This window comes from Brachyistius frenatus, unplaced genomic scaffold, assembly GCF_029030835.1.
Source record: "Brachyistius frenatus isolate BFR_SWC_R1_liver_20210118 unplaced genomic scaffold, ASM2903083v1 Contig_504, whole genome shotgun sequence".
Lineage (NCBI taxonomy): Eukaryota > Metazoa > Chordata > Actinopteri > Embiotocidae > Brachyistius > Brachyistius frenatus.
In genome coordinates, this window is record NW_027211103.1 from 69,249 (window position 1) to 91,433 (window position 22,185).

At 43.4% G+C, this 22,185-nt stretch overlaps 1 protein-coding gene and 1 long non-coding RNA gene across 3 annotated transcripts in view; both read right to left on the reverse strand.

The window, feature by feature from the left end:
• The window catches only part of fasn (fatty acid synthase), a 48,425-nt gene that overhangs the window by 19,106 nt on the left and 7,134 nt on the right, over positions 1-22,185 (reverse strand). For both annotated transcript variants that reach the window (XM_069687915.1, XM_069687914.1), the window contains exons 5-20: positions 22,031-22,153; positions 21,192-21,307; positions 20,934-21,068; positions 19,668-20,127; positions 17,108-17,295; positions 15,204-15,393; positions 14,141-14,235; positions 10,693-10,827; positions 10,168-10,371; positions 3,488-3,603; positions 3,219-3,394; positions 2,937-3,128; positions 2,438-2,518; positions 1,656-1,838; positions 1,265-1,444; positions 981-1,184 (exon numbers count right to left, since the gene is read on the reverse strand). In XM_069687915.1, the coding sequence (XP_069544016.1) occupies positions 981-1,184; positions 1,265-1,444; positions 1,656-1,838; positions 2,438-2,518; positions 2,937-3,128; positions 3,219-3,394; positions 3,488-3,603; positions 10,168-10,371; positions 10,693-10,827; positions 14,141-14,235; positions 15,204-15,393; positions 17,108-17,295; positions 19,668-20,127; positions 20,934-21,068; positions 21,192-21,307; positions 22,031-22,153 (2,778 nt within the window). The remainder of the gene's footprint in view (positions 1-980; positions 1,185-1,264; positions 1,445-1,655; positions 1,839-2,437; positions 2,519-2,936; positions 3,129-3,218; positions 3,395-3,487; positions 3,604-10,167; positions 10,372-10,692; positions 10,828-14,140; positions 14,236-15,203; positions 15,394-17,107; positions 17,296-19,667; positions 20,128-20,933; positions 21,069-21,191; positions 21,308-22,030; positions 22,154-22,185) is intronic.
• On the reverse strand, positions 18,438-19,543 carry LOC138614443 (uncharacterized). Its single transcript, XR_011310278.1, has 3 exons — positions 19,371-19,543; positions 18,959-19,147; positions 18,438-18,468 (listed from the first exon to the last, which is right to left on the reverse strand). It is a non-coding gene; the product is annotated as an uncharacterized lncRNA (long non-coding RNA).

Genomic DNA, 22,185 nt, shown 5'->3' on the forward strand with positions numbered 1-22,185 from the left:
CAATCACTTCTGTTTCTATTTCCAGGTTTAGTAAATATCGTTGCGGGTGATAAATTGTTCTATTTCCATGTTTCTCAGTATTTTACACCTTCAAGCAGAAACACCCAATATTACATATGATGCAGGCGAACATGCAGAATGGACAACGTGTGTTCAATTTAAAAAGACACAATCCTCACTGCACGTCGTCAGTAGATCTGCTTGGACATTAGTTTGCAGGTGCTGTGAAGTTTGCATGTGATTTTACAGACTCAAATCTTTAATAAATCAGACCCTTAATGTTCTACAATTCTCCAGTTCACCAGTTGTGATGTGTTTGTTGATGTTTACAGAAAGGTCAGAGGTCATGGAAGTTCATGTTTGGTTGGATGTTCAGCTGATATATTGTAGTTTTAGTCATGTAGAGTTTGTCTTCATAACTTAGATAATATTCTACGTCTGAGGAACTTCTTGATCTTCCCAGCGGCCTCTTCTTTTCCCTCGGTGTCTTTGTATTTCCTGTTAGCTTGATAAACTGTTAGCCTTCGTGGCTTCTGGACGCCGTCCACGTTGCCGTTGCCTAGCAAGTGTTCCCAACTTCACGTGTTGTAACCACAAACTCACGAGTTCTATTTGAATGCAGCATAAGTACCACAGAACCATAGAACCACAGAACCACAGAACCATAGAACCATAGAACCACAGAACCACAGAACATGCATGTTACTCTGCACTCTGATTATCTGCAGTTAAAATAGCAGCAGTGGATTTGGACCCGTCCTCCATCCACTTACATCCTCTGATTGTAATAAGAAAGAGTTTAAACATGGAGAACCTTCCCTCTACAGCCTCCTCATCAGCTTCAGTAAAATCCATCTCAGAGTAACGTCTAAAACCAGAGACGGTCATCTATCTGTTCTCATGATTAGAATTTAAACTACATATTAACAGAGGTGTGCATTATCTATATCATACTATATAATATGAGGGTCTCAGCGTACCTTTGCAGAGCCTCAGCTGCTCTGTGAGCTTCCCGTCGGTGGCCAGACACTCCATCTCCACGTAGGGAACGAACAGGAACTCCTCCAGGGTGGGGGGGCTCTGCTGCTGCTGCCGGCGGGGGGCCACGGTGGCGTGCAGACCACAGATCTGGACTCCACCGGCAACTATGTTGTCAAGGCAACGGCTGACATGGACATCCACGGCTGTGGGAGGGACAGAGGAACGTGAGTTCAGGGTTTAGAGAAGAGAAGCTCGGTTCTGATGAGAGGAGAACAACACACACCTTGTTTGTCATCAGCGTGTTCACAGATTCTCTGCAGATGCAGCGCCGGGTCCACGCACACCGAGCGGATTCTGGTGGGCAGACGCAAACTACGACCCGGCAGCCCGACCACAATCATCTGCAGCATGGTGTCCAGGAAGGTCACCCAGCTTCCTGTCCACTGCAGCTTTCCTCGGTCGCCTGGAGACAGCCAATCAGAGGAGAGCATCAGCACAAACCACATAGAACGCAAGACTACGACAAAGGTTTGGTCGACAATATAGTGGTCATGTCTTTTAACTGCATCTTTTCTCTTGTGTTATAATAAAACCAGTTATTACGAAAAAAAAAAAGTCACCAAAAAATGTAGAAAGGGGATTTTAAACACCACAAACACGTGACCAGGACAGACCTGTGTTGTTGGACTCCAAGACGCCCTGGAAGGTCTTCCCGTAGTCGTAGCCGCGCAGTCGCAGCTCTTTGTAGATGTCGTGGGTGTTTAGCTTCATTTTGGGGTCACTGTCGTCGGCAGCTGGCTGAATTAAGTGACTGTGGAAGGAACTGAGAGCTGTGTCCTCCAGAAGGCTCACCTTACCTGAGAATCACAGGTGGGACAGGAAGTCAGACACTGATGACACCTGCATCTCCGTCAAAAAACCTTCAGTCGGGTCAGTCGTCTGAGTCTTCAAATAACGTTTAATCAACAGGTGGTAAAGTTTCTTAACAAATTCAGACAAAATGAGATGAAACAGAAAATACATGCACTTTGGGGTGTCTTGTTTCCTGTCATACAATAATTTATTTAGTAGATCGTTTATGGAATTTCTGTCTTAGTTGGTGAATTGTGCACATCTTGTTCAGTTTTTGTACCTGCAGTTACACCTGCTCTCCACTGGGCTGAAATCTTTAATTTACCAATATTTTACTTAATATGGAAAACAAGATCACAATATGCATTTTTAAATATAATATTATTCTCAGGACATTAATTAACCTTAGTTAAGAACTTAAAAAGCATTAACTAGTTTATTAACAGTTAGTTAATAACTATTAAGTAAGGCATAAATAAAATAATGTTTCCATATCAAACCCTGGTCTCCGTCCCCTCAGTGGATAGACTGTCTCGACTCGGACAGATAGAAGCAGCCATGTTTGTCCAAACTGTGAAACATTAAACCTGTTAAAAGTCCTCACCGCTGACAGCCAGGTTTCCATTCTCAGACACCTCAAACTTGTTGGTGGCGGGCATGAGGCGCACCTCCAACTGGACTGAGCCTGGGAGGGGACAGAGAGGGGACAGAGGGAGTACAGAGAGAGGACAGAGAGGGGACAGAGAGAGGACAGAGAGGGAGGACAGAGAGGGGCCAGAGAGAGGACAGAGATGGGCCAGAGGGAGGACAGAGAGAGGACAGACAGAGGACAGAGAGGGGCCAGAGAGAGGACAGAGGGAGGCAAGAGGGAGGACAGAGAGGGGTCAGAGAGAGGACAGAGGGAGGCAAGAGGGAGGACAGAGAGGTGTCAGAGAGAGGACAGAGAGAGGACAGAGAGGGGCCAGAGGGAGGACAGAGGGAGGCAAGAGGGAGGACAGAGAGAGGACAGAGAGAAGACAGAGAGGGGCCAGAGGGAGAGAGTCAAAAACAGGTAAACAGAGCAGGAAGTGATGTCATCACTTCACCCCTGCTGCTTGTCTCACCGGTCTTTGGCAGGATGGTCGCCCGGTGGATGGTCACGTCCTCGAAGGTTACGGGTGTGGTTTCCATGACAACGCCCAGACTTTTCACCAGGGTACGCCAGGCCAGCACCAGGTAGCCCGTCGCTGGGTAGAGGACACGTCCATCGATGCAGTGTCCAATCAGATAGTGGTCCTCAGACTCGGGGTTCACGTCTGTCGGTGGTTCAGAGATAAACTGGTTCTCAGGACGACACCGGAGGAAATATTCAGAGCTGCTGTCTCACACACATGTTCGTCCCTTACCGATGTTGTAGATGGCGGCAGAGTTGGACCCTCCAGAGCCAGAAGAGAAGTGCTCTGCCTTGGGGATGTCCCAGGTCTGCCCGTGGTCCCACTGTACCAGCGGGGAGATCAGAGGAGTACCGACCGGCACCGGGTAGCTGAGCGCCGGGCAGAGGCTGTTAACGTCCACATTGATGCTGAACACATGATGGAGAACAATGTCAGTAACAAGGAGCTGCTCAGAGAGAGGATACATCAGTCAGTGAAGACAGCGCGAGGCGTTCGCTGACCCGCTCATGTAGATTTTTCCGATGCTAGACAGGAAGAAGTCCAGGTTGTTGGCGTGGCCTCGCTTCATTAAAGGCAGGATGGAGCATGTGTGCTTCAGGCTGCGCTTCAGGATGGCCTGGTCAGAAAACAACATGTGGAGAGGTCAGAGGTCATCAAACATTTTACTACCATGGCACCTCCTCAGCCTGGCCATCCAGTGTCACCTCGAACAGCTGCAGTTAACGTTTCGGACTTTAGAGAAGGAGGAGGATGAACTTCGGTCAAAGTGTCGGCACACTGGTGTTTAACAATCATCTCAGGAGGAGTGTTGGATGATTTTGGGTTTTACTCCACCATCATCCATCAGTGATGTCATCAACCATCAACCATCAGTGATGTCATCAACAATCAACCATCAGTGATGTCATCTACCATCAGTGATGTCATCAACCATCAGTGATATCATCAACCATCAGTGATGTCATCATCCAGCAGTGATGTCATCGTTGGTTTGTGAACGTTATGAATCCTCCAGTTCAGATTCTGTCCGTCACCATCTTTGATAGTTCGGAGCGGTTTGGAGCAGGAAGTGACCATATTTGGACGAGCTGGGGGAGGAGCCTAAGGTGGATCTGACTGATCTGATCGGAAACCTGACGATACTACGTCCCGCCCACCGATAGCTGTAACCTGACTGCACCACAGGCCTGTCAATCAAACAGACACGCCCCCAAAAACAGGTCTTCTTGAATCTTCTTTTCTAATGAATGAGGGATTATTTTCAGATGGACCTCCAGAAAACTAATAAGAAGGAGTGACTTTAGCTAACAACACCGAGATAACTGATGGACACATTTTATTCACTTTGGATTTGATGAGAGAAGTTGAATGGGAGTCTATGGAGCCGGAGGCTTTTTGGAGACGACCTCTAGTGGCACTCGCTGGTATTGCAGCTGAAGACACTTCTGGATCAGAACCATTTTATAGACCTGAAGATACGAACTCTTTAATAAACAGTCTGTGGTTTACATACAGTCTGTAGTTTTATATCCAGTCTGTGGTTTTATATCCAGTCTGTGGTTTTATATCCAGTCTGTAGTTTTATATCCAGTCTGTAATTTTATATCCAGTATGTTTTATATCCAGTCTGTAGTTTTATATCCAGTCTGTAGTTTTATAACCAGTCTGTGGTTTTATATCCAGTCTGTGTTTTATATCCAGTCTGTAGTTTTATATCCAGTCTGTAGTTTTATAACCAGTCTGTGGTTTTATATCCAGTCTGTAGTTTTATATCCAGTCTGTAGTTTTATAACCAGTCTGTGTTTTATATCCAGTCTGTAGTTTTATATCCAGTCTGTAGTTTTGTATTCAGTCTGTGGTTTTATATCCGGTCTGTAGTTGTATATCCGGTCTGTAGTTGTATATCCGGTCTGTGTTTTATATCCAGTCTGTGTTTTATATCCAGTCTGTAGTTTTATATCCAGTCTGTAGTTTTATATCCAGTCTGTGGTTTTATGTCCAGTCTGTAGTTTTATATCCAGTCTGCAGTTTTATAACCAGTCTGTGGTTTTATATCCAGTCTGTAGTTTTATATCCAGTCTGTGTTTTATATCCAGTCTGTAGTTTTATATCCAGTCTGTGGTTTTATATCCAGTGTGTGGTTTTATATCCAGTCTGTAGTCTTATATCCAGTCTGTGGTTTTATATCCAGTCTGTAGTTGTATATCCAGTCTGTAGTTGTATATCCGGTCTGTGTTTTATATCCAGTCTGTAGTTTTATATCCAGTCTGTGGTTTGTAGTTTTATATCCAGTTTGTAGTTTTATATCCAGTCTGTGGTTTGTAGTTTCATATCCAGTCTGTAGTTTGTAGTTTTATATCCAGTCTGTAGTTTGTAGTTTTATATCCGGTCTGTGTTTTATATCCAGTCTGTAGTTTTATATCCAGTCTGTGGTTTGTAGTTTTATATCCAGTTTGTAGTTTTATATCCAGTCTGTGGTTTGTAGTTTCATATCCAGTCTGTAGTTTGTAGTTTTATATCCAGTCTGTGGTTTGTAGTTTTATATCCAGTTTGTAGTTTTATATCCAGTCTGTGGTTTGTAGTTTCATATCCAGTCTGTAGTTTGTAGTTTTATATCCAGTCTGTAGTTTTATATCCAGTCTGTGGTTTGTAGTTTTATATCCAGTCTGTAGTTTGTAGTTTTATATCCAGTCTGTAGTTTTATATCCAGTCTGTAGGTTTATATCCAGTCTGTGTTTTATAACCAGTCTGTGGTTTGTAGTTTTATATCCAGTCTGTAGTTTGTAGTTTCATATCCAGTCTGTAGTTTTATATCCAGTCTGTGGTTTGTAGTTTTATATCCAGTCTGTAGTTTGTAGTTTTATATCCAGTCTGTAGTTTTATATCCAGTCTGTGGTTTGTAGTTTTATATCCAGTGTGTACTTTGTAGTTTTATATCCAGTCTGTAGTTTTATATCCAGTCTGTAGGTTTATATCCAGTCTGTGTTTTATAACCAGTCTGTAGTTGTATATCTGGTCCGTGTTTTATATCCAGTCTGTAGTTTTATATCCAGTCTGTGTTTTATATCCAGTCTGTAGTTTGTAGTTTTATATCCAGTCTGTGGTTTGTAGTTTTATATCCAGTCTGTAGTTTTCTATCCAGTCTGTGGTTTGTAGTTTTCTATCCAGTCTGTAGTTTGTAGTTTTATATCCAGTCTGTAGTTTTATATCCAGTCTGTGTTTTCTATCCAGTCTGTAGTTTCATATCCAGTCTGTGGTTTTCTATCCAGTCTGTAGTTTTCCATCCAGTCTGTTGTTTTCTATCCAGTCTGTAGTTTCATATCCAGTCTGTAGTTTTATATCCAGTCTGTAGTTTTATAACCAGTCTGTGGTTTTATATCCAGTCTGTAGTTTTATATCCAGTCTGTAGTTTTATAACCAGTCTGTGTTTTATATCCAGTCTGTAGTTTTGTATCCAGTCTGTGGTTTTATATCCAGTCTATAGTTTTGTATCCAGTCTGTAGTCTTATATCCAGTCTGTGGTTTTATATCCAGTCTGTAGTTGTATATCCAGTCTGTAGTTGTATATCCGGTCTGTGTTTTATATCCGGTCTGTGTTTTATATCCGGTCTGTGGTTTCATATCCAGTCTGTGGTTTTATGTCCAGTCTGTAGTTTTATATCCAGTCTGTGTTTTATATCCAGTCTGTAGTTTTATATCCAGTCTGTGGTTTTATATCCAGTCTGTAGTTTTATATCCAGTCTGTAGTTTTATAACCAGTCTGTGGTTTTATATCCAGTCTGTAGTTTTATATCCAGTCTGTAGTTTTATAACCAGTCTGTGTTTTATATCCAGTCTGTAGTTTTATATCCAGTCTGTAGTTTTGTATTCAGTCTGTGGTTTTATATCCAGTCTATAGTTTTGTATCCAGTCTGTAGTCTTATATCCAGTCTGTGGTTTTATATCCGGTCTGTAGTTGTATATCCGGTCTGTGTTTTATATCCAGTCTGTGTTTTATATCCAGTCTGTAGTTTTATATCCAGTCTGTAGTTTTATATCCAGTCTGTGGTTTTATGTCCAGTCTGTAGTTTTATATCCAGTCTGCAGTTTTATAACCAGTCTGTGGTTTTATATCCAGTCTGTAGTTTTATATCCAGTCTGTGTTTTATATCCAGTCTGTAGTTTTATATCCAGTCTGTGGTTTTATATCCAGTGTGTGGTTTTATATCCAGTCTGTAGTCTTATATCCAGTCTGTAGTCTTATATCCAGTCTGTGGTTTTATATCCAGTCTATAGTTTTGTATCCAGTCTGTAGTCTTATATCCAGTCTGTGGTTTTATATCCGGTCTGTAGTTGTATATCCGGTCTGTAGTTTTATATCCGGTCTGTAGTGTTATATCCAGTCTGTAGTTTCATATGAAGTCTGTAGTTTTATAACCAGTCTGTGGTTTTATATCCAGTCTGTGTTTTATATCCAGTCTGTGTTTTATAACCAGTCTGTGTTTTATATCCAGTCTGTAGTTTTATATCCAGTCTGTAGTTTTATAACCAGTCTGTGTTTTATATCCAGTCTGTAGTTTTATATCCAGTCTGTGGTTTTATATTCAGTCTGTAGTTTTATATCCAGTCTGTAGTTTTATAACCAGTCTGTGTTTTATATCCAGTCTGTAGTTTTATATCCAGTCTGTAGTTTTGTATCCAGTCTGTGGTTTTATATCCAGTCTATAGTTTTGTATCCAGTCTGTAGTCTTATATCCAGTCTGTGGTTTTATATCCAGTCTGTAGTTGTATATCCAGTCTGTAGTTGTATATTCGGTCTGTGTTTTATATCCAGTCTGTAGTTTTATATCCAGTCTGTGGTTTTATATCCAGTCTGTGGTTTTATGTCCAGTCTGTAGTTTTATATCTAGTCTGTAGTTTTATAACAAGTCTGTGGTTTTATATCCAGTCTGTGGTTTTATATCCAGTCTGTAGTTTTATATCCAGTCTGTGGTTTTATATCCAGTCTGTAGTTTTATAACCAGTCTGTGGTTTTATATCCAGTCTGTGGTTTTATATCCAGTCTGTAGTCTTATATCCAGTCTGTAGTTTTATATCCAGTCTGTGGTTTTATATCCAGTCTGTAGTCTTATATCCAGTCTGTAGTCTTATATCCAGTCTGTGGTTTTATATCCAGTCTATAGTTTTGTATCCAGTCTGTAGTCTTATATCCAGTCTGTGGTTTTATATCCAGTCTGTAGTTGTATATCCGGTCTGTAGTTGTGTATCCGGTCTGTAGTTTCATATCCGGTCTGTAGTGTTATATCCAGTCTGTAGTTTCATATAAAGTCTGTAGTTTTATAACCAGTCTGTGGTTTTATATCCAGTCTGTGTTTTATATCCAGTCTGTGTTTTATAACCAGTCTGTGTTTTATATCCAGTCTGTAGTTTTATATCCAGTCTGTAGTTTTATAACCAGTCTGTGTTTTATATCCAGTCTGTAGTTTTATATCCAGTCTGTGGTTTTATATCCAGTCTGTAGTTTTATATCCAGTCTGTAGTTTTATAACCAGTCTGTGTTTTATATCCAGTCTGTAGTTTTATATCCAGTCTGTGGTTTTATATCCAGTCTATAGTTTTGTATCCAGTCTGTAGTCTTATATCCAGTCTGTGGTTTTATATCCAGTCTGTAGTTGTATATCCAGTCTGTAGTTGTATATTCGGTCTGTGTTTTATATCCAGTCTGTAGTTTTATATCCAGTCTGTGGTTTTATATCCAGTCTGTGGTTTTATGTCCAGTCTGTAGTTTTATATCCAGTCTGTAGTTTTATAACCAGTCTGTGGTTTTATATCCAGTCTGTGGTTTTATATCCAGTCTGTAGTTTTATATCCAGTCTGTGGTTTTATATCCAGTCTGTAGTTTTATAACCAGTCTGTGGTTTTATATCCAGTCTGTGTTTTATATCCAGTCTGTAGTTTTATATCCAGTCTGTAGTTGTATATCCGGTCTGTGTTTTATATCCAGTCTGTAGTTTTATAACCAGTCTGTAGTTTTATATCCTCAGGTTTGTTGGTTTGGTTAGTGTGAGCTTATTAAAAGATACAAAACATGAAGTATATTTTATGCTGTTTCAAATAATCGTTTGTCCTCTCCTCAGATAATCCAGAACTGAAACAGTGGGTTTATTTATTAACTTATCAACTGATTATTTGTTGGAAATGACTGATGTTGTCATATTCATCAGTTACTGTATGTTGGTATTGTTACGGTAGATTCACAAACACTTGTTGACCTGACAGGAATCATTCATCCCGTCTGAAAGCACATGAAGCTGAAATTCATCTGTTTTTCATTCACTGTTGAAGACACATAACTCACAACAGAGCTGCTGAGGTTCAGCCTCATCCTTTTTTTAATTTTATTTTATTTGTACTCTATTAATCCCCGAGGGGAAATTTTTTCGCTACAGTAGCATCTGGGGAGGGAGATGCTGCAACAGGCTGCCACTAGCGCGGCGCCATCTAACCTGAGGTGCATGTTTTTTGGGTGATGGGAGGAAGCCGGAGAACCCGGAGAGAACCCACACAAGCACAGGGAGAACATGCAAACTCCACACAGAAAGGCCCAGGACCGGATTCGAACCCGGGACCTTTTTGCTGTGAGGCGACAATGCTAACCACTGCAGTGCCCTAACTGAACACAACTCATTATAAACAGTGTTATATTAAGCTGTCCATTAATTTATCATCCTTCAGTTTCAGATGTCATTACATCATCAGACAGTGACAGAAGAGGTCCTGAGATGATTGACAGACAGCTGTTTTCCAACTGTAAAACTGAGCAGTGATTTCAGAGCCTGTAACAGACGGCGGTGGATTCAGACATGAATCAGTCCAGTAGAGGGAGACAGAGAGGACCATCACAGACACCAGCTCACTGTCAATCAAATACATCAATATGGACGAATATGAAGCTGATTTTTACTTTTAAACATTTTAATCTGGAGTTTTTTGCCTCTTAATGTAGATCAACCCTCCTTCCTTCCTCCTTCCTCCTCCTTCCTTCCTTCTTCCTCCTTCCTTCCTTCTCCATCCTCCTCCTTCTCCTTCCTCCTTCCTCCCTTCTTCTCCTTCCTCCTCCTTCTCCAGCTAACAGCTCAATGACAAGCTCAGATTTCTGCACCCTAGAACCAGTCGAACTCCAACAGGTGTGGCGGCGTACCTGCAGCAGACCGTGCGGAGCGATCTCCACCACCACAGCGTTGTCCGGCACCAGGCGGAGGCCCTCCTGGAACAGAACCGGGCTCACCAGGTTGTTGACGTGGTAGTCTGCTGAGCTGAACAGAGCCAGAGGAGAATCCCAGTCCGACTGAGGGAGGCTGGTGCTGACCCAGCGGGACGAGCGCTGCCGCGGCTCCTTGATCACCTGAACACATCATCCAATTATTTGATTTATTCATATTCAAACACAAACAACAGGTGATGGGAATTAGGCAGCTCAGTTCCTGCAGTTGTGATAATTAAGAAACTAATCGGACACAACTAACAGTCTGTTACCATGGTGACAGAGTATACTGAAGAAAGACAGAGGCTCTAAAGCAGCCAAAACTTTGAATTTACAGGATACAAAACAGTTTCTTAATCAAGAATTAAGAATAAACTCAGACGTAAAGACCAACACATCAGAAGTCCAACGTTATATTTCATCCAGGACTCCCCCTGGAGGACGAGTGTGTTTCAGATGCACCTTCTTGAGAGCAGCGAGCAGCGTGGGAGCGATGGAGGCCATGTAGTAGGAGTGGAACGCCACGCCGGCGCTGCGCACCTCCTTCGCAAACACGCCGTCCTCCTTTAGCTTCAACACAAACGCAGCGATGGCTTCCTGAAGAGTCACACACAGAGGTCAGAGGTCACAGGTCAGAGGAGCTGCTGTTATTATGTACAAGCTGACTTGGAGTTTAACATTGTTTCAAACATCACGGTATATTTTTATTGTTATTGAGATGCTCGTTAACCACTTTTTATATTATTTATCTTCTCTTCATAGAAGCAAAATTTCAGTGTAAAAGTGAAGCTTACTGAGAGTTAATATATTATTATTATTATTATAATAATAATAATAATAATAATAACAACAACAACTTTATTTATATAGCGCCTTTAAAAACAGAGTTTACAAAGTGCTCTACAGAGAAGCAAAGCATGGTCATATGTAACTTCAATACCGGTAAACATTTAAGAAAACAGGAGGCAAAAAAGACCAAACCATAAAGGTAATGAATACAAGAAAACCAAACAAATAACCAAAACGAGCAAATGGAATAGAAAACAAACAAATAAATGAATGAATAAAATAAACAAACAAAAACAGGAACAAAAGAACTGCATAAAAGGACATAAAAGGACGACATCACTTAAAAGCAATTCTATAAGAATGTGTTTTAAGAAGTGATTTAAAAGAAGTCAATGATTCTGTGAGCCTTATCTCCTCAGGGGTCGTTCCAAAGTCGAGGGGCTCTGATGATAAAAGCACGGTGACCCTTTGATTTAAGTCTGGACTTGGGAACGGCCAGAAGGGCCCACCGGAGGATCTAAGGCTGCGAGTTGGCTCATACGGGGCTAACATTTCAGTAATGTAGCTCGAGGCCAGACCCAGGCGGGCCTTAAAAGTGATCAACAAAATCTTAAAATCAATTCTAAAACCAACCAGGAGCCAGTTGAGAGGCCAGAACTGGATAATGTGATGTCGTCTGTTAAAACCAGTAAGAAGCCGAGCTGCTGCATTCTGGACTAGTTGGAGGCAGGAGAGAGATTTTTGGTTTATGCCAGAAAGGAGGGAGTTGCAGTAGTCGAGTCGAGAGAAAATGAGTGCATGAATGACTTTTTCCAGGTCAGAGTGTGACAGTATGGGTTTGATTCTGGAGATGGTTCTTAATTGAAGGAAGCAGCACTGGACCATTTTTTTTTTATCTGTGTTTCAAAGCTTAACAGAGTCAAACATTACTCCCAAGTTTCTGGCAACAGGTTGTAAATAAGCAGACGGAGGACCAAGTTGACTCTTAATGAGACTGGTGTTATTGTTTGGGGAATTGAACAATATAACTTCTGATTTTGAGTCATTGAGCTGAAGAAAGTTTTGAGCCATCCAATAGTTAATGTCAGAGAGACAGTCTAAGACAGCATCCAGGCTCTTTGGGTCACCAGGTCTCAGCGGAAGGTATATCTGTGTGTCGTCTGCATAGCAATGAAAAGATACACCGTGTCGTTGGAGGATTTGGCCGAGTGGAAGCATGTAGATAGAAAATCAAATTGGACCTAAAATTGAACCTTGTGGTACACCACAGGTAATGTGTGTCGTGGAAGACGAGTAATTACCGATGGTGACCGAGTAGGTTCTTTCTAAAAGGTAAGAATAAAACCAGCTAAGTGCAGCACAACGTCTCACACATCTCTTGTGAGGCATCAGTAAAATGACAGGGGGAGGGGTTTATGACCGAGTCCATGACCTTGAATAAAACTCTGGGCTTCGAGTGATTATCTAAGATTAAACTGGAGAAGAAGGAAGCTCTTGCTTCTTTAACTGCCTTCTGATAATTCTTCATTGCATCTTTCCAGATCTCATAAAATACATTTAGGCCAGTTTTTTTTCCATTTTCTTTCCTTTCTCCTACAGTCTCTCTTGAGTTCTTGGGTGGATTCATTTAGCCAGGGCTGTGGTGTTCTATTTGACTTTTTGACCTTGTAGGGGGCAACAGAGTCCAGGACAGTCTAACAGGTGTGATTAAAAAGGGAGATCAGCTCCTCTGTATCAGAATGGGGATTAAAAGTAGTTAAAGAAGCAGCAGTAAAACGCTCTGAAAATTTGCTAGCAGACATGGAGTTAAAAACCCGTCAACGGGCAGGTGAACTGAGATTTGTGGGAGGTTGAGATAAAACCACGTTGAATAAAACTGCTCTGTGATCAGACACAGATATCCTTAATGTTAAAGTTTTCAGGGCTGAGACCATAATACAGGACGAGGTCAAGGATGTGACCTTTTGAATGTGTGGGTTGTTGTATTGCCTGAGTGAGGTTAAAAGATTCCAAAGTATCCATAAAATCTTTGACAAGAGTCTGAGACGGGCAGCAGACATGTCTGTTAAAATCACCTAGAATAAGAATTTTGTCGTACTGTGACATAAAATAAGCTCAAAGTTCAGCAAACTCGTGGGTAAAAATACTGTTCGGCTTTGGCGGTCTGTAGATTATTAAAATGATGACAGGTGCTTTCGAGTTGACCATAAAACCAAGATGTTCAAAAGATGTAAAGTTACTATGTAAGATGGAAGTGCATTTAAAATATTTTCTGTGAATAACAGCAACCCCCCCTCCCCTGCCTGACAGCTGGTGTTGATGAAGGTGTGTAAAATCAGGGGGGGGTTGCCTCTATTAAATCCCCATTCTGATACAGAGGAGCTGATCTCCCTTTTTAATCACACCTGTTAGACTGTCCTGGACTCTGTTGCCCCCTACAAGGTCAAAAAGTCAAATAGAACCCCACAGCCCTGGCTAAATGGATCCACCCAAGAACTCAAGAGGACTACAGTCTCCCTCAGATAACCATGTCTCAGTGATAATTAAAAAAAGGTCCAGTTTGTTACAGGTAATAAAATCATGGCATAAAAAAAGACTTATTATTGAGAGATCTGATATTTAAAAGACCACAATTTGCCAGATTGCTATTATTTGTAGACAGTAAGGGATGTTGCAGAGGAACTCTAATCAAATTATTATAATTAGCAGCAGCGGGGTGTGATACTGAGCGTGCTGCAGTGAATCTATGGTAGGACATGATGGTGGTAATAAAAGAAGGTGCACCAGTCCTGTTTTGAAGAGTGGAGTCGGCAAGAGGAGTAGGGGTGCTGTAACATTTCCTACTATAATAGTACTATAAAAGTAATATAGTTACTATGGAGACAACAACAACCCCTAATTATAAAAAAATGATTATAAAACTATAATACAGTAAAGACGTAATACAGTTGAGATGGCTAGAGTTCTGATTAAATAAAATTCTAATAAACTAAATGACAGCCTGCTAAGGACGTATTACAAACAAAGGTTTTACTAAATTCAAATAATGAAACCAGCCAGTCATGAAGCAGGAGAAAAGTTCTGAGTTAGAAAAGGAAGAGTCAGTGCGGCGGTGTTGGACCTGAGGACCGGAGATGGTGACGGTGTCCTCAGAGTTATGACAGGCTGGAACGACTCCCGGAGGACACTGAGCGATGCACTCCTTCCACGTCAGCCCTGGAACACAGACAGCAGGAGCAGAAGGTCATATTGATGTAATACAATAATACATTATAATAATACATAAATCAAATCATAAGATAAAAATCTCTCATATCTTATAAACACATACAGACAATATCAGTGGAAGCACACAGAAGGATTCATGAATGTTATAATTTATACATAAATGATCCTCTTAACAGTAATACTTGGAAAAAAAAAGAAGAAAATCCACGTATAAATTATTTCTGATGAACACAATTCTTTCTTGGAATATTTTTGTATGTGGTAGAAATCCTGAAAGTATTCGTAATTTGAAACTTTCATCAGAAACATCTGGATGTTTTTACATTTTAATACTGAACTGTTGTTGGATTTCTGTTGGAAACAAAAAGCTCTGAAGTCAAACTTCTCCGTAACCAGTTCAGAGTGAAGAGGACAACTGCTTCCTGTCTGACTTTTCACAGTAAAAGACCTGAACAGAACCTCAATAAACAGAGGAGCTCTTATTTTTCAAAACTTTACAGCTGAAACTAAGATTCATCCTAGCTCCTATTTAACTCCAACTTATTATTTACTTTCTATTATTTCACCTTTTATGTCTTTAATGCATTTCATTATCTTCTTAGTTCTTATTTCTATTTTACTACTCTTGCTGTTATTTTATTCCATCTTCTATGTTTTTATTATCTCTATAATCTTGAAGGAATTGGTCTCAAATTTATTTTTGAATTTGTTTTTAAATTGTTGTTAAATCATGTTAATTATCTGGTCTAAAACTGTCCGTCTTATTATCGGCCTGTCAATCATCTGTTAATCACTTTGAACTTGCACCGAACTGTATGAAAAGTGCTGTATAATATAACGGGAAGTTTATTGAAAGTAAACAGACTTTCATTGTAGATTCAAACCAACAAGAAAAACGTTTCTACACCTCATCTTTGAGCTGAAGACTTTCTTTCAACTAAAGAAAACAGCCTCACCGACGGCAGCCATCCCTCCTGGAGGGAGGTTGGCCTCCTTGATGCAGCGGCCTCTCCAGTAAGCAGCCAGGATGGCCTCTCTGTGGCTGAGGGAGCCGTCAGCGTAGCCGCAGGCCAGCTCCCCCACTGAGTGGCCCACGATGCCGTCGGGCTGCAGGCCGAGCTTCGAGAACATGTCGATCTGAGCAATCTGTGGAGAAAAAAACGGCTTCAGTTGGTTCTTCTTTAAAATAATACATCGACAGCATGTAGTGACGCAGCCTCGACTGTGTGTCAGGTAACATATGGAGTCCAGTCAGAATATTTATATAATTTTATACACTGCTCCAAAAAATAAAGGGAACACTTAAACAACATCCTAGTTCTCAATGAATGAAATCTTCCAGTTCAAATCTTGATTCATTACATAGTGGAATGTGTTGAGAACAAAATAACATCAGAATGATCAATGGAAATCAGAATCATTATCCATGGAGGTCTGGATTCAGAATCATACTCCAAATAAAAGTGGAAAAATCAGATCACAGGCTGATCCAACTTCTGTGGAGATTCCTGAAGACAAGTCCAAATGAGTCTCAGTAGTGTGTGTGTCCTCCACGTGCCTGTATCACTCCCTACAACGCCTGGGCATGCTCCTGATGAGACCACGGATGTTCTCCTGAGGGATCTCCTCCCAGACCCGGATCAAAGCATCGGTCCACTCCCGGACAGTCTGCGGTGGACGCGGCGTCGGCGGACGGAACGAGACACGATGTCCCGGATGTGCTGGATTGGATTCAGGTCTGGGGGACGGGCGGGCCGGTCCGGAGCGTCGATGCCTTCATCGTGGAGGAACTGCTGACACACTCCAGCCACATGAGGCCGAGCATTGTCCTGCATCAGAAGAACCCAGGACCCGCTGCACCAGCAGATGGTCTTCAACGGGTCTGAGGATCTCATCCCGGGACCTAATGGCAGTCAGGGTACCTCTGGCTAGCACACGGAGGGCTGCGCTGCCCTCCGAAGAAACGCCTCCCCAGACCGTCGCTGACCCGCCGCCGAACCGGTCCCGCTGGAGGATGTTGCAGGCAGCAGAACGTTCTCCACGGCGTCTCCAGACTCCGTCACGTCTGTCACATGTGCTCAGTGTGAACCTGCTCTCATCCGTGAAGACCGCAGGGCGCCGACGGAGAAGCTGCCGATCTCGGTGTTCTCCGGTAAAGTCCGGTCTCCCCGCACGGTGTCGGGCTGTGAGCACAGACCCCACTTGTGGACGTCGGGTCCTCGTACCGCCCTCATGGAGTCTGTTTCTGACAGTTTGAGCAGAAACATGCACATTAGTGGCCTGCTGGAGGTCATTTTGTAGGGCTCTGGCAGCGCTCCTCCTGCTCCTCCTTGCACAAAGGAGCAGATAGCGGTCCCGTTGCCGGGTTGTTGTCCTCCTACGGCCCCCTCCACGTCTCCTGGTGGACCGGCCCGTCTCCCGGTATGTCCTCCGTCCTCTTGACACTGTGCTGACAGACACGGCAAACCTTCTTGCCACAGCGTGCATTGATGTGCCATCCTGGATGAGCTGCACTACCTGAACAACTTCTGTGGGTTGGAGACACCTCATGCTCCCTCTAGTGGTGAGGACACTGGCAAAATGCAAAAGGGACCAACAATCATCCAGAAAGGACGAGGACAGAGAAACGGTCTGTGGTCACCACCTGCAGAACCGTTCCTTTATAGGGTTGTCTTGATAATTGCCTCATTTCCACCTGTTTGTTCCATTTGTACAACAGCAGGTGAAACTGATCCACAATCAGTGTTGATCCTAACTGGACACGTTGATTTCACAGAAGTGGGATTGATTGGAGTTACATTGAGTTGTTTAAGTGTTCCCTTTATTTTTTGGAGCAGTGCATGTTATCATCTCCATCTACCTGGATGGCAGCGAGGCCCACAAACGCATGAACGGTGTCTTCAAACGTGGCTTCGTCGGCCTCCATCAGCAGACGGGACACAACGAGGCCCGTGTCCTTCAGGGCTTCATCGGACCGCAGGATGGACTCTCTGAAGTCTGGCAGCTGCATGAGACTGTGGCCCATCCCGGCCCATTGAGTCCCCATACCTGTAAAGACGACAGGCCGTCACGCACCTGCATCTAGAGACACATCACCTGCATCTAGACAGACATCACTTGCATCTAGAGACACATCGCCTGCATCTAGAGACACATCACCTGCATCTACAGAGACATCACCTGCATCTAGAGACACATCACCTGCATCTAGAGACACATCACCTGCATCTAGAAACACATCACCTGCATCGAGAGAGGCATCACCTGCATCTAGAGAGACATCATCTGCATCTAGAGACGCATCACCTGCATCTAGAAACACATCACCTGCATCTAGAGACATCACCTGCATCTAGAAACACATCACCTGCATCTAGAGAGGCATCATCTGCATCTAGAGAGGCATCACCTGCATCGAGAAACGCATCACCTGCATCTAGAGAGACATCACCTGCATCTAGAGAGACATCATCTGCATCTAGAGAGACATCACCTGCATCTAGAGACATCACCTGCATCTAGAGACATCACCTGCATCTAGAGACACATCACCTGCATCTAGAGACACATCACCTGCATCTAGAGACACATCACCTGCATCTAGAGAGGCATCATCTGCATCTAGAGACACATCACCTGCATCTAGAGAGACATCACCTGCATCTAGAGACACATCACCTGCATCTAGAGAGACATCACCTGCATCTAGAGACACATCACCTGCATCTAGAGAGACATCACCTGCATCTAGAGACACATCACCTGCATCTAGAGACATCATCTGCATCTAGGCACATCACCTGCATCTAGAGACACATCACCTGCATCTAGAAACACATCACCTGCATCTAGAGAAGCATCATCTGCATCTAGAGACATCACCTGCATCTAGAGACATCATCTGCATCTAGACACATCACCTGCATCTAGAGACACATCACCTGCATCTAGAAACACATCACCTGCATCTAGACACATCACCTGCATCTAGAGACACATCACCTGCATCTAGAGACATCACCTGCATCTAGACACATCACCTGCATCTAGAGACATCACCTGCATCTAGACACATCACCTGCATCTAGAGACACATCACCTGCATCTAGAGAGACATCATCTGCATCTAGAGAGACATCATCTGCATCTAGAGAGGCATCATCTGCATCTAGAGACATCATCTGCATCTAGAGACATCACCTGCATCTAGAGACACATCACCTGCATCTAGAGACATCACCTGCATCTAGACACATCACCTGCATCTAGAGACACATCACCTGCATCTAGAGACACATCACCTGCATCTAGAGACACATCACCTGCATCTAGACACATCACCTGCATCTAGACACATCACCTGCATCTAGAGACACATCACCTGCATCTAGAAACACATCACCTGCATCTAGACACATCACCTGCATCTAGAGACACATCACCTGCATCTAGAGACACATCACCTGCATCTAGAGACACATCACCTGCATCTAGACACATCACCTGCATCTAGAGACACATCACCTGCATCTAGAGACACATCACCTGCATCTAGAGACACATCACCTGCATCTAGAGACACATCACCTGCATCTAGAGACACATCACCTGCATCTAGAGACACATCACCTGCATCTAGACACATCACCTGCATCTAGAGACACATCACCTGCATCTAGAAACACATCACCTGCATCGAGAAACGCATCACCTGCATCTAGAGAGACATCACCTGCATCTAGAGAGACATCACCTGCATCTAGAGAGACATCACCTGCATCTAGAGAGACATCACCTGCATCTAGAAACACATCACCTGCATCTAGAGACACATCACCTGCATCTAGAGAGACATCACCAGCACCTAGAGACACATCACCTGCATCTGGAAACACATCACCTGCATCTAGAGACATCACCTCCATTTAGAGAGACATCACCTGCATCTACAGAGACATCACCTGCATCTAGAGACACATCACCTGCATCGAGAAACGCATCACCTGCATCTAGACACATCACCTGCATCTAGAGACACATCACCTGCATCTAGAGAGACATCATCTGCATCCAGAGAGACATCACCTGCATCTAGAGACATCACCTGCATCTAGAGACATCACCTGCATCTAGAGACACATCACCTGCATCTAGAAACACATCACCGGCTTCTAGGAGACGCATCTCCTGCGTCTAGAGACGCATCTCCTGTGTCTAGAGAGACATCTCCTGCGTCTAGAGAGACATCTCCTGCGTCTAGAGAGACATCACCTGCGTCTAGAGAGACATCACCTGCGTCTAGGGAGACATCACCTGCATCTAGGGAGACATCACCTGTCTCTGTCTGAGCATCTGAACCATCAGTCCAGGTTCAGATCAACGTCAGATGTCTTTCAAATTTAACCGAAGTGATCCCTCACCTGAGCAGATGTACCAGAGCGGCCTGGCGGCGGCTTGAACCTGCTGCACCTCGGTGATGTCACTCTGAGAGCCAATGAGAGCGTAGCCTCGGTGGGGCATGCTGGCAGCGGGGACTCCGGAAAGTTCGTTGAGCAGAGACAGGAAGTTGTCATCCGTCGTGTGCTCCTTCCCCTTCTGGAGGATGGTGGTCACTGCAGTCTCCGTACGGCCGCAGGCCTGCAGCACCCTGGGAAACGTCCTGGGTGGGGCGGAGTCTTCTCGTTTCTCGGTGGGATGAAGGATGACGTGAACGTTTGAACCTCCGAATCCGAAGGAGTTGATCCCGACCACGCCTCCTCGGATGGGAATGGGCCGGTCGACGACCCGAACCCGACCGTCGGTGAGGGCGGGGATGTCCAGGTTGGGACTGCTGAAGTGCAGGTTGGGGGCCCAGACGCCTCGCTCCAGAGACAGCACTACCTGCAGGATAGATGGAGAGTTTCAGTGATAATGAAGGAAACAGCTCGTTTATCAGTTTTTTATTTTCAGTCTCTCTGTCGCAGCTCTGACATGTTTACGTTTCACTGATTCACTGTTTCAGCTTTTTTTTTTTTGATACACTTTATTAATCCCCGAGGGGAAATGTCTTCACTACAGCAGGGGGGCTCTCAGGGGGGAGATGCTGCAGCAGGCTGCCACTAGTGCGGCGCCAGGTAACCTGACCTGAGGTGCATGTTTTTGGATGTCATCAGCTGTTCATTTTTTCTGATATTTAGTGAAACTCATCCTGGTTCTGGTCCGGGGTCTAGTTCTAGTTCTGGTCCTGGTTCTGGTTCTGGTCGACCTTCTGCTTTTCTCTTTGTTGAACTTCAATGTGTTCTTATTAGAAGTCATTTTACTGTGTTTGATGGTTTTTCTTGTTTAATGCTGTTTTAATGTCCTTGTTAAGTTTCAGGATGATTTCCACAAAGTCAACATACACTTCCCGTGAGATTTTAACTTTTTTAATATTCTAAATTAATTTAAGCTTTTCCTACTTTTACTTGTCAACTACCAGATTTTGCCTTCTGACATATTTCTTGATTATTGATGAATTATTGATTATTTCTTGCTTTGTCTCTGCTGCTGATTCACTTCATGAACAGTTTAGACAACTTCTGTTTCATATCTGTTCCTGGATTTAAATTCCCCGCTGTGGTTCCTTTTCCTCATCAATTAGAGGAGAACTCTCAAAACTTCACCAACATTAAACTGAAGAAAAGGAGGTTCTGGTTCTGAAGGCTCACCTTTGCCAGCGCAGCCAGACCTGATGCCGGTTCTGGGTGACCCATGTTGGACTTGGTGGAGCCAATCAGCAGCGGCTCCCGCTTTGATTGACAGAACACACTGACGATCCCATTCACCTCTTGCGGGTCTCCGACCTGCAGAAAGAGGGCGGGGACAGTTCTGGTGACATCATCAGACAGGAAGAAAACATGAAGCAGGTTTTTAATCACCAGATGTTCTCTGTCTGATACAGTTCCTCCTGTGAAACGTGCTCTGACCTTGGTCCCGGTGCCGTGGGCTTCGATGTACTCCACCTGCTCCGGACTGACGCCGACCTCCCGGTACAGAGAAGCAACCAGCCTCTGCTGCATCTCACCTGACGGGAAGGTGACACCTGAGGAGCCAAGAGGAGTGCGATGATCAGAAGACCTGACGCAGACATTTCTGCTCACATCTACATTTACACGTCTGTTTCTGAGATGTAAACAACCAGAACCAGAACCCGAGTGTCTTTCAACAACCGACATCTGATATCTGAGGTTCTCACCTGAGTTCACCGTCTATATCGGGATTGTGATGGGGGACATGTCAATTGTTCATTTTGCTATTGTTTAAGTAAAATATATATTATATGTTATCAGAGGTCTGTCGCATCTACAAGGATTTGAAAGATTAACCTTTATGTTTATTTTCATTCATCTAAATCTATAAAAGGAGGGAAGTGACGTTCTTGTGGAAACGTTTGGATTGGTGATGAGTCAGCGTCTGGAGAACTTTATCTGGCAGCCTGTCCAGTTACAAAGGGAACTGTATAAGGTCTGGTATTAGATCCATTTAAATTCACGAACTTTGGGAAAATAAATACTTTGGAGGTTTTGGTGAAAATTCGGTTTGTAATTACTCTGTGATCGGGTTGGTGTGTGTGTGTGTGATAGTGAGGAAAATGGTTATGTTGTTTATTTCCTGAGTTTTCCAGTTGTTTCGGAGGTCAGCCGGTGGTATTTATTCACGATGCAAAGCGCTGTACTTTTCCCCGTAGAGGTCTTTAAATAAGGTGAACTGTTACAAGGTGGAGCGGTTGCATCACTAGACGCTCCAGCAGGTGTTCACAGCTCACCTTGCTCTTTGTATCCGTCCGTGTTGTTTCCTGCGTTCATCACAGTTGCGTAAACTCTTTTAGCTGCCGACCGCTTCATCAGCAGCACAGAGACCGCAGCTTCAGAGCGACAGTATCCGTTTCCTGAGCAGGAACATTAACGTTACATTATTAAC